The sequence below is a fragment of the Salmo trutta genome, chromosome 2, assembly GCF_901001165.1.
Source record: "Salmo trutta chromosome 2, fSalTru1.1, whole genome shotgun sequence".
Taxonomy (NCBI): domain Eukaryota; kingdom Metazoa; phylum Chordata; class Actinopteri; order Salmoniformes; family Salmonidae; genus Salmo; species Salmo trutta.
Genome location: NC_042958.1, coordinates 53,759,731 through 53,772,488, shown reverse-complemented (window position 1 = coordinate 53,772,488; position 12,758 = coordinate 53,759,731). Strand labels below are relative to the sequence as shown.

Below are 12,758 nucleotides of genomic sequence, written 5' to 3'. Positions count from 1 at the left end.
AATTGTTCTGCTAAACCTAATGTAAGTAAGATGTGTGTTAGATCGACATGGAATTATTCTCTGCTCCAGGTCTCGTAAAGTACTGAAGATGTGGCAGTTCATGGAGCAGTCGGACATTGAGACCATGCGCAGGCTGAAAGATGCCATGGCGCAGCACGAGTCTTCGTCCGAGTACAAGAAAGTGTTGAACCGTGCCCTTAACATCCCAGGGTGCAAGGTAGTGCCCTTCTGTGGCGTCTTCCTCAAAGAGCTGAGTGACGCGCTGGACGGGGCCGCCAGCATTATCAGCCTGCGCCACTCAACGCACGACTCGCCAGAGGACTCACTAGAGGTAACGAAGAGGGCCAGGCCCAAGCTTGCATGCCAGGCTTGTAGCATAGTGGGTGAACAAGGCTAGGTGGACAGACAACACCTGCTATCACTCTGAAGCTCTTAACACAGCTTTGATGGCTCTTCCTAGATGAGCAGTTTGACCGTGTACACTTTACATCAAGTTGCTGTTTTACCTTTGTAGTGCCACCTTTTATTGTTCACGTTACCCTGCTTCTCTTTCTGTGTAGTTTGTGGGGGACTACGGCGGGCAGCAGCACTTCCTGCAGAGGGTGGGGCCAGACGGGCTGCACAGCCAGGAGAAGGAAGCCACGGTCAGCAACATCCTGCAGATCATCCGCTCCTGCAACCGCAGTCTAGAGATGGAGGAGGGAGAGGAGGGCCACCACGAAGGCTCCTCCACATCCTGCAAAAAGACATTCATGGACAGGAACAGGAACCAGTAAGTGACTGGATCAGGAAGAAGTGGTACTCAAGCACAGATCTAGGATCAGTTTTAGGATTCCCAAATCCTAACCTTAACCTGTGGGGGGGACATGAAAAATCCTGAAGTGTCAGGAATAATCTACAGTCGATCCATTCCTCTCGCCATCATACTGTGATGGCGTTCATCTAGACGTTCCCTCTACTTGACTACTCCCCTCTAGCATATACAGTACTTGCATGTTTGATTTAAAGGTTATTTATACGTTGATTTTCTATGAATGTTTCACATTCTAAATCAGAATTACATGGCTGATAAATTTAGATTCCACCTGTTTAAACACCCTTTAATCTGAGAAAATTGAGAATAACGTCTTCCACTTTAAACCCACATTTTTTTCCCCCCTGATCTTTCCGCAACCGACCTCCACCAAAAGTTATGTCGTGTTTAAAGCAGCTCTTATTTGAATGTCAACCCTTTCAGAAGGAATGGTGACCCTGTCTGAGAGTGGAAGGCTCCCTTTAATGTCAACTCCTTTCTCCGCTGTTTCTTTGACAGAAACACATAGAGACAGAAGGTTGTATAATGTTCATTTAGAGCCGTCAGAACCACAGTAGCTCTGCAGATATTGTCCATGGACCACTTCAGTTCTGCCATTGTTGCAGCTTGTCCTTTTAATTTGTTTTAAGTGTGAGCACAATTGAATGTTCTGTCCAGCAGAGGTGTAGTCGTTATGAAATATCATTGTTTGGCCTTGTGGAACATGTTGAATGCATAGTAACGGCAAGACAAAGAATATTTTAAGACGAGATATTTTAGAGGACATGCAACAGTAAAGCATAGATTATAGTTAAGCAATAAGGCACGAGGGGCGTGGTATATGGCCAATATACCACGGCTAAGGGCTGTTTTTAAGCACGACTCAATGAGGAGTGCCTGGATACAGCCCTTAGCTGTGGTATATTGGCCATATACCACAAACCTCTGAGGTACCTTATTGTTATTATAAACTGGTTACCAATGTAATTAGAGCAGTAAGAATAATGTTTTGTCATACCCGTGGTATACGGTCTGATATACCACGCCTGTCAGCCAATCAGCATTCAGGGCTCGAACCACCCGGTTTATAATGTCTGATATACCACGGGTTTCAGCCAATCAGCGTCCAGGACCCAGACTGCCTGGTTTATGATACTGTATAATCAATGACAGGTGTTACTTGACAGGAAGTAGAGGTTCATGAATCATATTTAATGTCAGGTTATCTGGGGACTGCGAGTGTTTATGATGGGAATTCTTTGCTGAGATGGCAGTTTCACTACTTTCCAGTTTCCTTTTGGCTTTACAAAGCAAAGTCAAAGGCATAAATGATTGTGATAGAAATCTGAAGAGTTCCAGTTACCTGTACTAGTGTACTGTACTGGAAAACAAGAGCCCGTTTCCAGCGCCGTGTAGTTTCCTGACCCTTATGGGAGATCTGTTTGTCCTCAGACTGGGGTTAATGGTTACTTGGTGGAAAAGGCCTCTGATTTATGACACCATTTTGTTTCCGACGGGGCCTCTGGATCCAGTCAATGGTTTTCTGTGGAAGTCCTCGCACAATGTTGATTGGAGGAAAGATAAGGGCAAATGTGACACCTCTCATCCTTTCAGTCCTTCTCTGTTTTACTTGTTTTATCTAAACTATTTGTAGCTAGACACTTCCTGACCTTTTCTCTCTGTTCTTCCTCCCTCATTCCTCCTCCTACCGTAGCTCTTTCAGGAGCAGGTCAGATTCCAACCGTGTCTTGTAAGTTATCAGACTGCCGTTTAGAGCTTTCCCACTAACTGACTTTGCTTTATTTGTATGTGTCGAATTTGCTGTTACAATTGCATGGTGCGTTTTTATGTTTGTTCAGACCGGGCTGCGTTCAATGCATTTGCTGTCCTCAAAGTGATGTTCTTTTGGTAGATGACATGGCTGGGTTGCTACACTCATTGAATAGAACAAGGTGGTGATGAGACAATCATTCCCCCTCTATATGTCCTAGAGCAGAGGCAGAACTATTAACCGATCACAAATATCCACTGTTTGGTGTTCTGCTCCTCTTTGACCTCCTTGTTCGCCCGTTAGGTTTGTGGTGGGAGACCTGTCAGACTCTGAGGGGGATCTGTCTGAGCTGGCTAAAGAGGTGGAATTCCAGGGCACTGAGGAGACCCACCGGGCCTTCGGCCACGGCACGGAGCTCATCCCCTGGTACGTGCTCTCCCTCCAGCCTGACGTCCACCAGTTCCTCCTGCAGGGAGCCACCGTCATCCATTACGACCAGGAGAGCCACCTCACCGCTCGCTGCCTCCTCCGCCTGCAGCCCGACAACTGCATCCTGACCTGGGCTAATCCCCAGAGCGGCAGCCCCCCCGCGGAGCCCCCAGGCCTGGGTCAACCTGTAGTGAACAGCCTGTCGGAGGGTCTGCTGGACCTCTCGGTGGTCAAGGCTGTGTTCCTGGGCCACTCCGGGGTGGACTTGCATGCTGTGTGTCTGCAGAACAAGCTGTGTAACACCATGAGGGCCGAGGAGAATGGGGTCAGTCTGCTTTACGGGCTCCATACTACAGATAACAGGCTGCTGCACTTTGTGGCCCCCAAGCACACAGCCCGCATGCTGCATGAAGGACTGGTGGAGCTGGTCAACGCCATGAGGAAGCTGAAGAAGTTCCCTGATCAGAGACTGCACTGGCTCAGGAGGCAGTACGTCAGCCTCTATCAGGTAAAATACTAATTCATTGAGATTGTGTAGCGGATGATATGGGATGGCAGGTATATTGAATCAGTCTAGAATACACAAGGTAGAATTGATTTGGGAAGTCTAATGTCCTGTTAATCAATACTCAAAAGGGAAACGGTGAGCCTCCTGTAACTTCAGCACAGATGCGAGGAAGGTGATTTTGACTCATCCTAATGTCAATAAGCCTTGAGTGAGCGATCTCCTCATAGACTGCTGTGTGTTTCGTGTTTCGTCTCCCATCTGCAATAGGAGGAGGGCAGGTATGAGGGTCCCACTCTTGCTCAGGCTATAGAGCTGTTTGGGGGCCGGCGCTGGAACATGGGCACAGGGGGCACAGAGAAGCCCAGCGCTCAGAAGCACAACTCCATCTCTACCACCAAGAAGAAGAAGAAAGCTCTCACCAGGGTTAGGAGAAATATACCTAAATATAGTGTTAGTTTGAGAAATACAGCCTTCAAATGTGTTTGTCTGGGTTTGTGGAGATCTGGGTCACTGACTGGGTGTTTCATAAACCACACAGGGAGACAGCGGGGACGCTACCGATGACGAGATATTCCAACGGAAAACCAAGAGCTGCAAGGACACCCTGGGCAGGAACAGGCCGGAGCTGTGTGACGGCATGGACCAGGAAGGGCTAGGTAACATGTCCACTACCCTACACTACACCACCTCTCACAATTCCTCAGTGACATGTAACCGTCTTCCCATACCAGTAGTTTATGGTTTACAGGGAGGTACACTTTCAAAAATGGGAATATCTGGGGATTTTAAATAAACCGATTTTGTTTACTTCTGAATGACTCTTGTTCACTGTGTTTGTCCATTTTTACATTGCGTGTAACCCTGTACGTTATTGATCCCATAGAGGACGGCTTCCCTGGACCCTTCTCCCTGTCGAGCTGTAAGACCCCGGGTTCCTCCTCCTCTTCCTCTTCCTCCAGTATGAGCAGCTCCAACCCCTCCCGTCCTCTCTCCTCCCCCGTCCTGTCAGGCAGCACCAAGGCCCAGCCAGGGTAAGACATGAAACCAGACCTGTTCTTAGAGGGGAAACATTGTATATAGTTGATAATACATCTGTAAACCCATTATCATATACTGATAGTGTAAGCCTCACACCAAATACTATTGCCACTTTATTTAAACATTTTTATCTACGACATATAAAAGACACGAGAATACATTTGAAATCTAGTGTTTTTAACTATAACAGTAACCAATCCCCTCTGGTCTTGTCCCTGTGTAGTGCGTGGAGCAGCAGAAGCTGGCACGGCCGGGGGAAGGGCTGCTTCAAGGGCTTCCAGAACCTCATGATCTCTGGCAGCACCATGAGTTTCATCGAGTTCGTCGAGCTCTTCAAGTCTTTCAGGTGCGCCGTCCAACTTCCAGCCTCCTCTCTTTATAGTGCGCAGTAACTATAGTCTATATACAGTCACTGGTAGTGATTAAATGCACTCCCACTGGCAATATAGAGGGAATTCTCGTATCACAAGAGCACAGTTATTGCATTCCATTCAAACATTCAGAAGAAGCTTTTACAAATCCAACCAATCTTTCGCAAGGTTGTTTTGTCAAAGACACACTGGTTTTCTGAAGTGTCTGTCAGTTTAAAACAAAGACCAAGGCTACACGCCGAAACGTTGCTCTTATGTAAGAATGAAAAAGCATAACATTGTCCTCTGTCAACGTCCTCCAAGAGTGGCTGAATATTTCCATCAGTTGAATGTGAACGCCCCCGTTGTTGTTTTGATGTGCTGTAGCATTCGGAGCCGTAAAGACCTGAAGGAGCTGTTTGACACCTACGCTGTTCCCTGCAGTCGCTCCGGCATGGAGTCTGCCCCCCTCTACACCAACCTGAGGATCGACGACAAGGACACGGGGCTGCAGCCTGACCTAGGTCTGTCCCTCACATTGTTTTACTGTACTCCTATGTGTTTGTGACTGTGTGAGTGGTTTGCATTGGGTACTGTTCAGTCATTGTTTAAAAGTAAATAAAAAATCTATATATTTAAGGTCAGAACGTGTATATATATTTAAGTATACATAAATGAGAGAACTGGATTGGTTTGGGTGGCGATGGTACAAGCTTTCAGTGCTCAGTCTGTCTAATCATGGAGAATGGGGGCTGATGGGAGCTACTTGATTGCAGAAGCACCAACCGCTCTGTGATAATTTCTCTCTAGAGGCTTGTTGTTTCAGAAGGACTCTAACAGTGGAGTCACACTGTGGTGTAGGAGTATTGGACGTTAATGTCGTTAGTGTGTTAGTTAGAGAGTGGCTTCTAATGATGCAGTTTTCCTGTCCTCCAGACTTGCTGACCCGTAACGGTTCGGACCTGGGCCTCTTAATCCGAACACGGCAGCAGATGTCAGACAACCAGAAGCAGATCTCGGACGCCATTGCGGCGGCCAGCATCGTGACCAATGGAACGGGCGTGGAGAACGCCTCTTTAGGGGTGCTGGGTCTGGCCATCCCACAGCTCAACGACTTCTTGGTCAACTGCCAGCGGGAACACCTGACCTACGACGAGATCCTCAGCGTCATCCAGGTGGGTCACATGACTGGTCCAGCAAGCTGTACTTAAGGGATGTCTTTTACGGTCTGAAAAAATGGTCAGAATTAGATTTTGGAGTGTAATGTCCCTTTAACTAGGCAGACATGATATACTGCACAATAGACATATAGGTAAGGACCGGAGAATTACATTCCTGTGAAATACTGTTAAATTGGGTTTCTTTTGTCTCCCTCAGAAATTTGAACCTTGCATAAGCATGCGTCAGATGGGTTGGATGTCCTTCGAAGGTTTTGCCAGGTAAATTCATTTCCCAAGAAATATGAAGTTGACCAACTCAAGAAATGCCGTCATAGGAATTCTGAGATGACATTCGTCACCAGTTTAGTTAGTGACCTTTACCTCTAATCCTCCCCAGGTTTTTAATGGACAAGCACAACTTTGCGTCTAAGAACGAGGAGTCTCAGGTGAACATGGAGGAGCTCCAGTATCCCATGTCTTACTACTACATAGAGTCCTCTCACAACACGTACCTCACTGGACACCAGCTCAAAGGAGAGTCCTCTGTAGAGCTCTACAGCCAGGTGATGATTGACGCAAGCGTATATATTTTCTTCAGGAAATTGACCTTTTCTAGTTTAGTTTTGTAGGGGATTTCTAAGCATCTGATCATTTTACTTAACGTAGCAGGTGTAAAAGAAAGGCCTGCGCGGGATCCCCACATCTGGTTTTCAGATTTAAAGGAAGCGAGGATGTTTCCAGTGTTCAACGACCCCGCTGAGGGTGGTTTGCCATGAGCAGGGCCAGGAGTTTTTCCAGACTACATGAACTGACCAGGACAAACTCTGGGCTCCTGCTGTACTTGAGCTATAAGATGAATTCTGTGTTGGTGTGATCGTCCATCTTATTATTATGGGATGTGGTGGTTTGTGTTGTCTAGGTGCTGCTGCAGGGCTGCAGGAGTGTGGAGCTGGACTGTTGGGATGGAGATGACGGATCACCCATTATCTACCATGGGCACACCCTCACCACCAAGATCCCCTTCAAGGTTAGTCTGTAACCCTGGCACGACCCTGGCACACTACCACTTTTGACCTTATGTCACTGTTTGGCCTAGATACAGTACAATAATGGCCGGCCTCTATTGTAGCTAGATTAATACTTCTGGAATCTCTACGGGTTGTATTCTAGAATAAATGGTACTAGTGTCATGTATGTTATGCCTCATGTATTGTAACCCGTGGTCTTCTAGGATGTGGTGGAGGCGGTCAATCGTACTGCTTTCGTCAACTCAGACATGCCGGTCATCCTGTCCATTGAGAACCACTGCTCTCTACCCCAGCAACGCAAAATGGCTGAAATCTTCAAGGTACCTCCTCCTGGCTCCAATGGACCTGATCTGTACGGATTCTAGCTAACGTCATGTGTCCTGTCTCGAAGAAACTTGTTACTGCATTCCTTCCTTTGGAGATTGCTCCAAGTACTTTGATAAAAAAGCCTTTGATTGTAGCGTGTCTGTGAGGATTCCTGTTTGTTTGTGTTTTGAAGACTGTGTTCGGAGACAAGCTGGTGACCAAATTCCTGTTTGAGAGCGATTTCTCTGATGACCCTCTGCTGCCCTCCCCGCTGCAACTGAAGGGAAAGATCCTCCTCAAGAACAAGAAGCTGAAAGCACACCAGGCTCCCGTCGACATTGTCAAACAGAAGGTGAGACCTTATACAGTGTGAACACGTGCATTATTACACACGCGTCCCTCGCAGGATGACGTCAGGTTTATCTTAGGTAGTTTGTTTGTTGACATGGGGGCAAATGGCTACAGGACTTTCCACCAATCATACCGTGCTCTGTTCCCTCAGGCTCACCAGCTGGCCCACATCCAGGCCCAGGCCAGCAACGGGGCACCGGCTGGCAGCTCACCTGGTAACCACAATGATGATGATGAAGAGGAGGAAGACGAGTACGACGATGACTATGAATCCCTGTCTGATGGTGAGACAGATACTTGCTTTGACTGTATATAAACCCTTAGTAACAATGTACACAGCACATACATGGACCAGTAATGTACACAGCACACACATGGACCAGTGATGTACACAGCACACACATGGACCAGTGATGTACACAGCACACACATGGACCAGTGATGTACACAGCACACACATGGACCAGTGATGTACACAGCACACACATGGACCAGTAATGTACACAGCACACACATGGACCAGTGATGTACACAGCACACACATGGACCAGTAATGTAGGAGTGAGATCTTGTATCTAGACTCTTCTTTTTAACATCTTCCTTGATTCTCTCTTTTTAACATGAGTTACAGTAGCTCTACTTGGTGATGGGTTTGTGTTATTCCTGTACTCTCTCCTCCCCTGTCCCTCTGTCCCTGACTGTTCCTCTGTGCTTTAGCTGACGTTCTTACAGCTTCCACTGCCTCGTATAGCCTTGAAGGTAAACTGAACAACATAACCAGCCGCCCTGCCTTCACAGTACCAGCACTACTGCATGGCGCCTACTGTAACACTCTATCTGTGCAGTGAGCTTGGTCTGGGTGCTGTACGCTTTGCATGTCTCTGTCGCCGGCCTGCTATCTGGAGTGAATTTGAGGCTTTTAATGTACCAAGTGTGGGTACTGGGTGGGTTAGAAGTCTGGTACTGTTATATTGTGTTTGGGGTTTTGTTGTAGTACTACGCTGCAGATGGGACGATCATGTCGCTCGGGGGGGATGTCTAATGATCTGTTTGGCTCCGTGTTGTCAGTACACACAGGGCCAGTATAGTGTAAATACGCCACCCCCCATCCGCACTGCTGTGTTTTGATATGTACGTCCTGACCTCGCTGGTGGCAGTGGCTCATCAGAGAGAGAAAACAAAGACATCTGTTTTCTCAGGCCCCTGCGCGCCCCTGTCCAACGGGGAGCCGTGGGGGTTAAAAAACTTTACTGTTAGGAGCTCTGGGGATAAGCGACGCTCTCACCAGCCACTACCACATGTAACCAGAGCAATATGAGACACAGACGACGCTACACTGTACTGTAACTGCACTGAACCGGTGGGATTCCTCCTGTAAAATAACTGTCATGTTGGTGAAAATTCCTCTTTAACCGCAAAGCACTTTGGATGTGTGTGATGGATGGCTTACATTCATGTCTTGTGTCCTGCTGTGTGTGGGCGAGAGAAGAACAGGAGGCTCTAACTCCCAGCTCTTTGTTTACAGAATCTGCATTGCATTGTGGTATTTGTGGGGGACCAATGTTTTCCTCGGAATGGCATTTCCCCAATTCCCAGCATTGCAAGCAAGCTATCTGTTATGGGATGGAATTATTCTTAGTTTAGCACTTATGGTTTGACAAGGAAGACTCAATGTGAAACCATTGACTAACATCACATTGAAAGCAGTCCGTTGATTAAATAAAGCTGGTCTGACTCCCTCCCTCAAAGTTGATGGTCTGTTTCTCAGATAACATCCTAGATGATAAACCAGACGGGAAGTCCTCAGGGGACAAGGATGATCATCCCATCATTGATGAGATGCCCAAGAGGATGAAGAAAGCAGACAATGCTGTAACCCAGAGCAAAGGGAAGGTGGGTTTCACCTCTAACCCTTGACCTCTAGTCTCTGAACCAAGAGAGACCATTGAGATAAAACAGATCTTAATTGAGAACTAGGAGACACCAGATTTGACAAATGCACCTGAAATGTTTTTATTCTTCGCCGTAATCCCAGATGGAGTGACTGACTCTGCTCCTACCCCAGGTATTTGACATGGAGCTGGGAGAAGAGTTCCATCTCCCCCAGAACAAGAAGGAGAGTCGACAGATCGCTCAGGAACTCTCTGACCTCGTCATCTACTGCCAGGCCGTCAAGTTCCCTGGTAGTCCTCCTTTCATTTCATTTACTTTACTGTATTGCTCATTCTAGCATAGAAATGGTTTATGTTCAAAATGTTGTGTGTTTGCTTATTCCTAGAGTGTTTTTATTCTGCCTGGTGATTTTTCAATCGTGAGGAATACCGATTAAAAGTTCACAAAGGAATAAAATGTAGGTCTATGAATTGATGGTAAATTAGAATCAGGTGCACATTTGCTAGGGGCATAATTCTCCAGAACACAGCCAGAACAAACAAGCAACATTAAACCAGCGAGGGGAGGAGGAGAGATGGTGCCCTTGTCTTACACTCTCGTCTGGGGCTGTCTTTCTGTGTGTGTGTCCATCTGTGTTGTGTGGGAAACAGGCCTCTCCACCCTCTCTCCTTCGGCCTCTGGCAGAAGAAAAGACAGAAAGAGCAGGAAGTCCATCTTTGGCACGGTTCCTGGTCGTAGCGGAGGCAGCCCCGGGGAGGTGGTGACGCTGGGCCGGACCCCAGGGAAGGGTACGTATGGCCGGGCCTTTCCCGATGACCCAGACCCCTAGACCTGGAGCTGGGGGACGGGATGTGAAGGGACAGGGAAGGGTACATATGGCCGGGGCCTTTCCCCATGACCCAGGCCCCTAGACCTGGAGCTGGGGGACGGGATGTGAAGGGACAGGGAAGGACACCCACATAGTCAGACTACACCCCATGGGAACCAGCCTGTTAACTTTTCCATACTTAAAATGGCCCTCTAAAAATGAGTGCACGATGTTATCAAAAGTATACTGAAAGATGCTGAGAGAAGCTGTCATGGCATTTGTAAAGGGTTTGTAGAGGGGTTGAAATGGGATTTTTTTTTTGGGGGGGGGCGCATGTTTTTTCTGGCTCAGCACTGAGGCTTGGCAGAGCGTTTGAATAGTAGTGTAGCTAATGCCTCTTTCATGATCAATGCGAACACTAAGGAAGGTACAATTAGTGTTATTTAAATGTCCTACCTAATGAAATATTAGTGTTACATTGTCTTGGAAAAAAGCTTTTTTTAATTGTGTTCAAATCGATATTTCATCTGTCCTTGTTATTCACAGTTATTGCTCTGGATAAACGTATTAGTATTAGTATCAGAATCAGTATCAGTATTAGTATTAGTATCAGAATCAGAATCAGTATTAGTATCAGTATTAGTATCAGAATCAGTATCAGTATCAGTATTAGTATTAGTATCAGAATCAGAATCAGTATTAGTATCAGTATTAGTATCAGAATCAGTATTAGTATCAGAATCAGTATTAGTATCAGAATCAGTATTAGTATGAGAATCAGTATTAGTATCAGAATCAGTATTAGTATCAGTATTAGTATCAGAATCAGAATCAGTATTAGTATCAGAATCAGTGTTAGAATCAGTATCAGAATCTGTATTAGTATCAGAATCAGTATTAGTATCAGTATTAGTATCAGAATGGGAATCAGTATTAGTATCAGTATCAGAATCAGTGTTAGTATCAGAATCAGTATTAGTATTATAATCAGTATTAGTATTATTATCAGTATTAGTATCAGAATGGGAATCTGCTAAATGACTAGCTAGGTTGTAAATGTACATTTGTCCGTCTGACTGACCTCCAGGTGGCGTGGAGGCCATGCGTCTGGGCTGGGAGGAGCAGACGTCGCCCGTATTCAGCCCCAGCGCGTCACTGAGCGCCATCATCCGCACTCCCAAGTGCTATCACATCTCCTCGGTGAACGAGAACGCTGCCAAGCGCCTCTGCCGCCGCTTCTCCCGGAAGCTGATCCAGCACACCACTTGCCAGCTGCTAAGGACTTACCCGGCCGCCACGCGCATCGACTCAGCCAACCCCAACCCTCTGCCCTTCTGGCTACACGGGATGCAAGTGGTGGCCCTCAATTATCAGACTGACGGTAAGGTGATGGAGTGGAGGTTTACTGAGAGGGTCGGTCTAGGTTAGTACCTGGATGAGACTATGCTCAATGCAGATTCTTCATTGAAAGCCATTTTATTTTGTCCAGGACCAGGCTGAAACTTTATTTGGAAGTAACCCATGAAGTCTATAACTAGGGCTCTAGAGTTCTTACCTGGTCAGGTGACATGGTAATGAAAAACTCAGGGCCCTACTTATTGAACTTTTCATGAAACTCTAGTTGCCTATTCATTGGAAATGGCGTGGGCAGGGTATATTACAATATGACCCCGTGGAGATGTATTGGAGAAACACTGGCAGGGTTGCGCTCGCTTGCATGTCATGTCATTTCTCTGTAAGGGGTGCTCTGACCTTGGCAGCACCTAGTCCACTCGGTACACTGAACATGGTTGTGATACTGATGGGCCTGATGCATTTTATGGGTTTTGTCTGTTTTACACTAATTTACAAAGCTTGGACGCAGCTTTGCAAGCTGATATGTTTTTCCACTCACCTGTGCCAATTCAGCGTTTCCAAACAAAAATGATGTTTGTGGAACAGTGGATTTAGAGTGGAAGGTCTGCTATTTTTTTCCTTCTCTCCCCTCTTTCACTCACTTTCTCCATCTCTACCTCTGCTCTTTCTCTCTGTTCGCTCTCTTCTCTGCTCGCTCTCTTCTCTGCTTGCTCTCTCTTTTTCTCTGCTCTCTTCTCTGCTCGCTCTCTTCTCTGCTCGCTCTCTTCTCTGCTCGCTCTCTTCTCTCTGTCTCTAGACCTGCCCATGCAGTTGAACACAGCTCTGTTTGAAGCAAATGGGCATTGTGGTTACGTCCTGAAACCTCCAGTGCTGTGGGATCGCTGCTGTCCCCTCTACCAGCAACTCTGCCCCCTGGAGAGAGATGTAGAGAGCATGAGCCCAACACTCTATTCTCTGACGGTGAGCA

At 46.8% G+C, this 12,758-nt stretch overlaps 1 protein-coding gene across 3 annotated transcripts in view; it reads left to right on the top strand.

Moving 5' to 3' along the window:
- LOC115157344 (1-phosphatidylinositol 4,5-bisphosphate phosphodiesterase epsilon-1) overlaps positions 1-12,758 on the top strand; it is a 75,419-nt gene that overhangs the window by 55,809 nt on the left and 6,852 nt on the right. The window contains exons 4-25 of one of the 3 annotated variants that reach the window (XM_029705538.1): positions 70-331; positions 561-772; positions 2,508-2,543; positions 2,868-3,501; positions 3,769-3,924; positions 4,040-4,157; positions 4,385-4,532; positions 4,763-4,885; positions 5,277-5,413; positions 5,826-6,064; positions 6,267-6,328; positions 6,447-6,612; positions 6,969-7,076; positions 7,281-7,397; positions 7,577-7,735; positions 7,886-8,018; positions 8,452-8,493; positions 9,503-9,627; positions 9,800-9,917; positions 10,278-10,415; positions 11,523-11,816; positions 12,588-12,751. In XM_029705538.1, the coding sequence (XP_029561398.1) occupies positions 70-331; positions 561-772; positions 2,508-2,543; positions 2,868-3,501; positions 3,769-3,924; positions 4,040-4,157; positions 4,385-4,532; positions 4,763-4,885; positions 5,277-5,413; positions 5,826-6,064; positions 6,267-6,328; positions 6,447-6,612; positions 6,969-7,076; positions 7,281-7,397; positions 7,577-7,735; positions 7,886-8,018; positions 8,452-8,493; positions 9,503-9,627; positions 9,800-9,917; positions 10,278-10,415; positions 11,523-11,816; positions 12,588-12,751 (3,691 nt within the window). The remainder of the gene's footprint in view (positions 1-69; positions 332-560; positions 773-2,507; positions 2,544-2,867; positions 3,502-3,768; positions 3,925-4,039; positions 4,158-4,384; positions 4,533-4,762; positions 4,886-5,276; positions 5,414-5,825; positions 6,065-6,266; positions 6,329-6,446; positions 6,613-6,968; positions 7,077-7,280; positions 7,398-7,576; positions 7,736-7,885; positions 8,019-8,451; positions 8,494-9,502; positions 9,628-9,799; positions 9,918-10,277; positions 10,416-11,522; positions 11,817-12,587; positions 12,752-12,758) is intronic. The other 2 variants (XM_029705521.1, XM_029705530.1) reach the window with 2 other exon arrangements.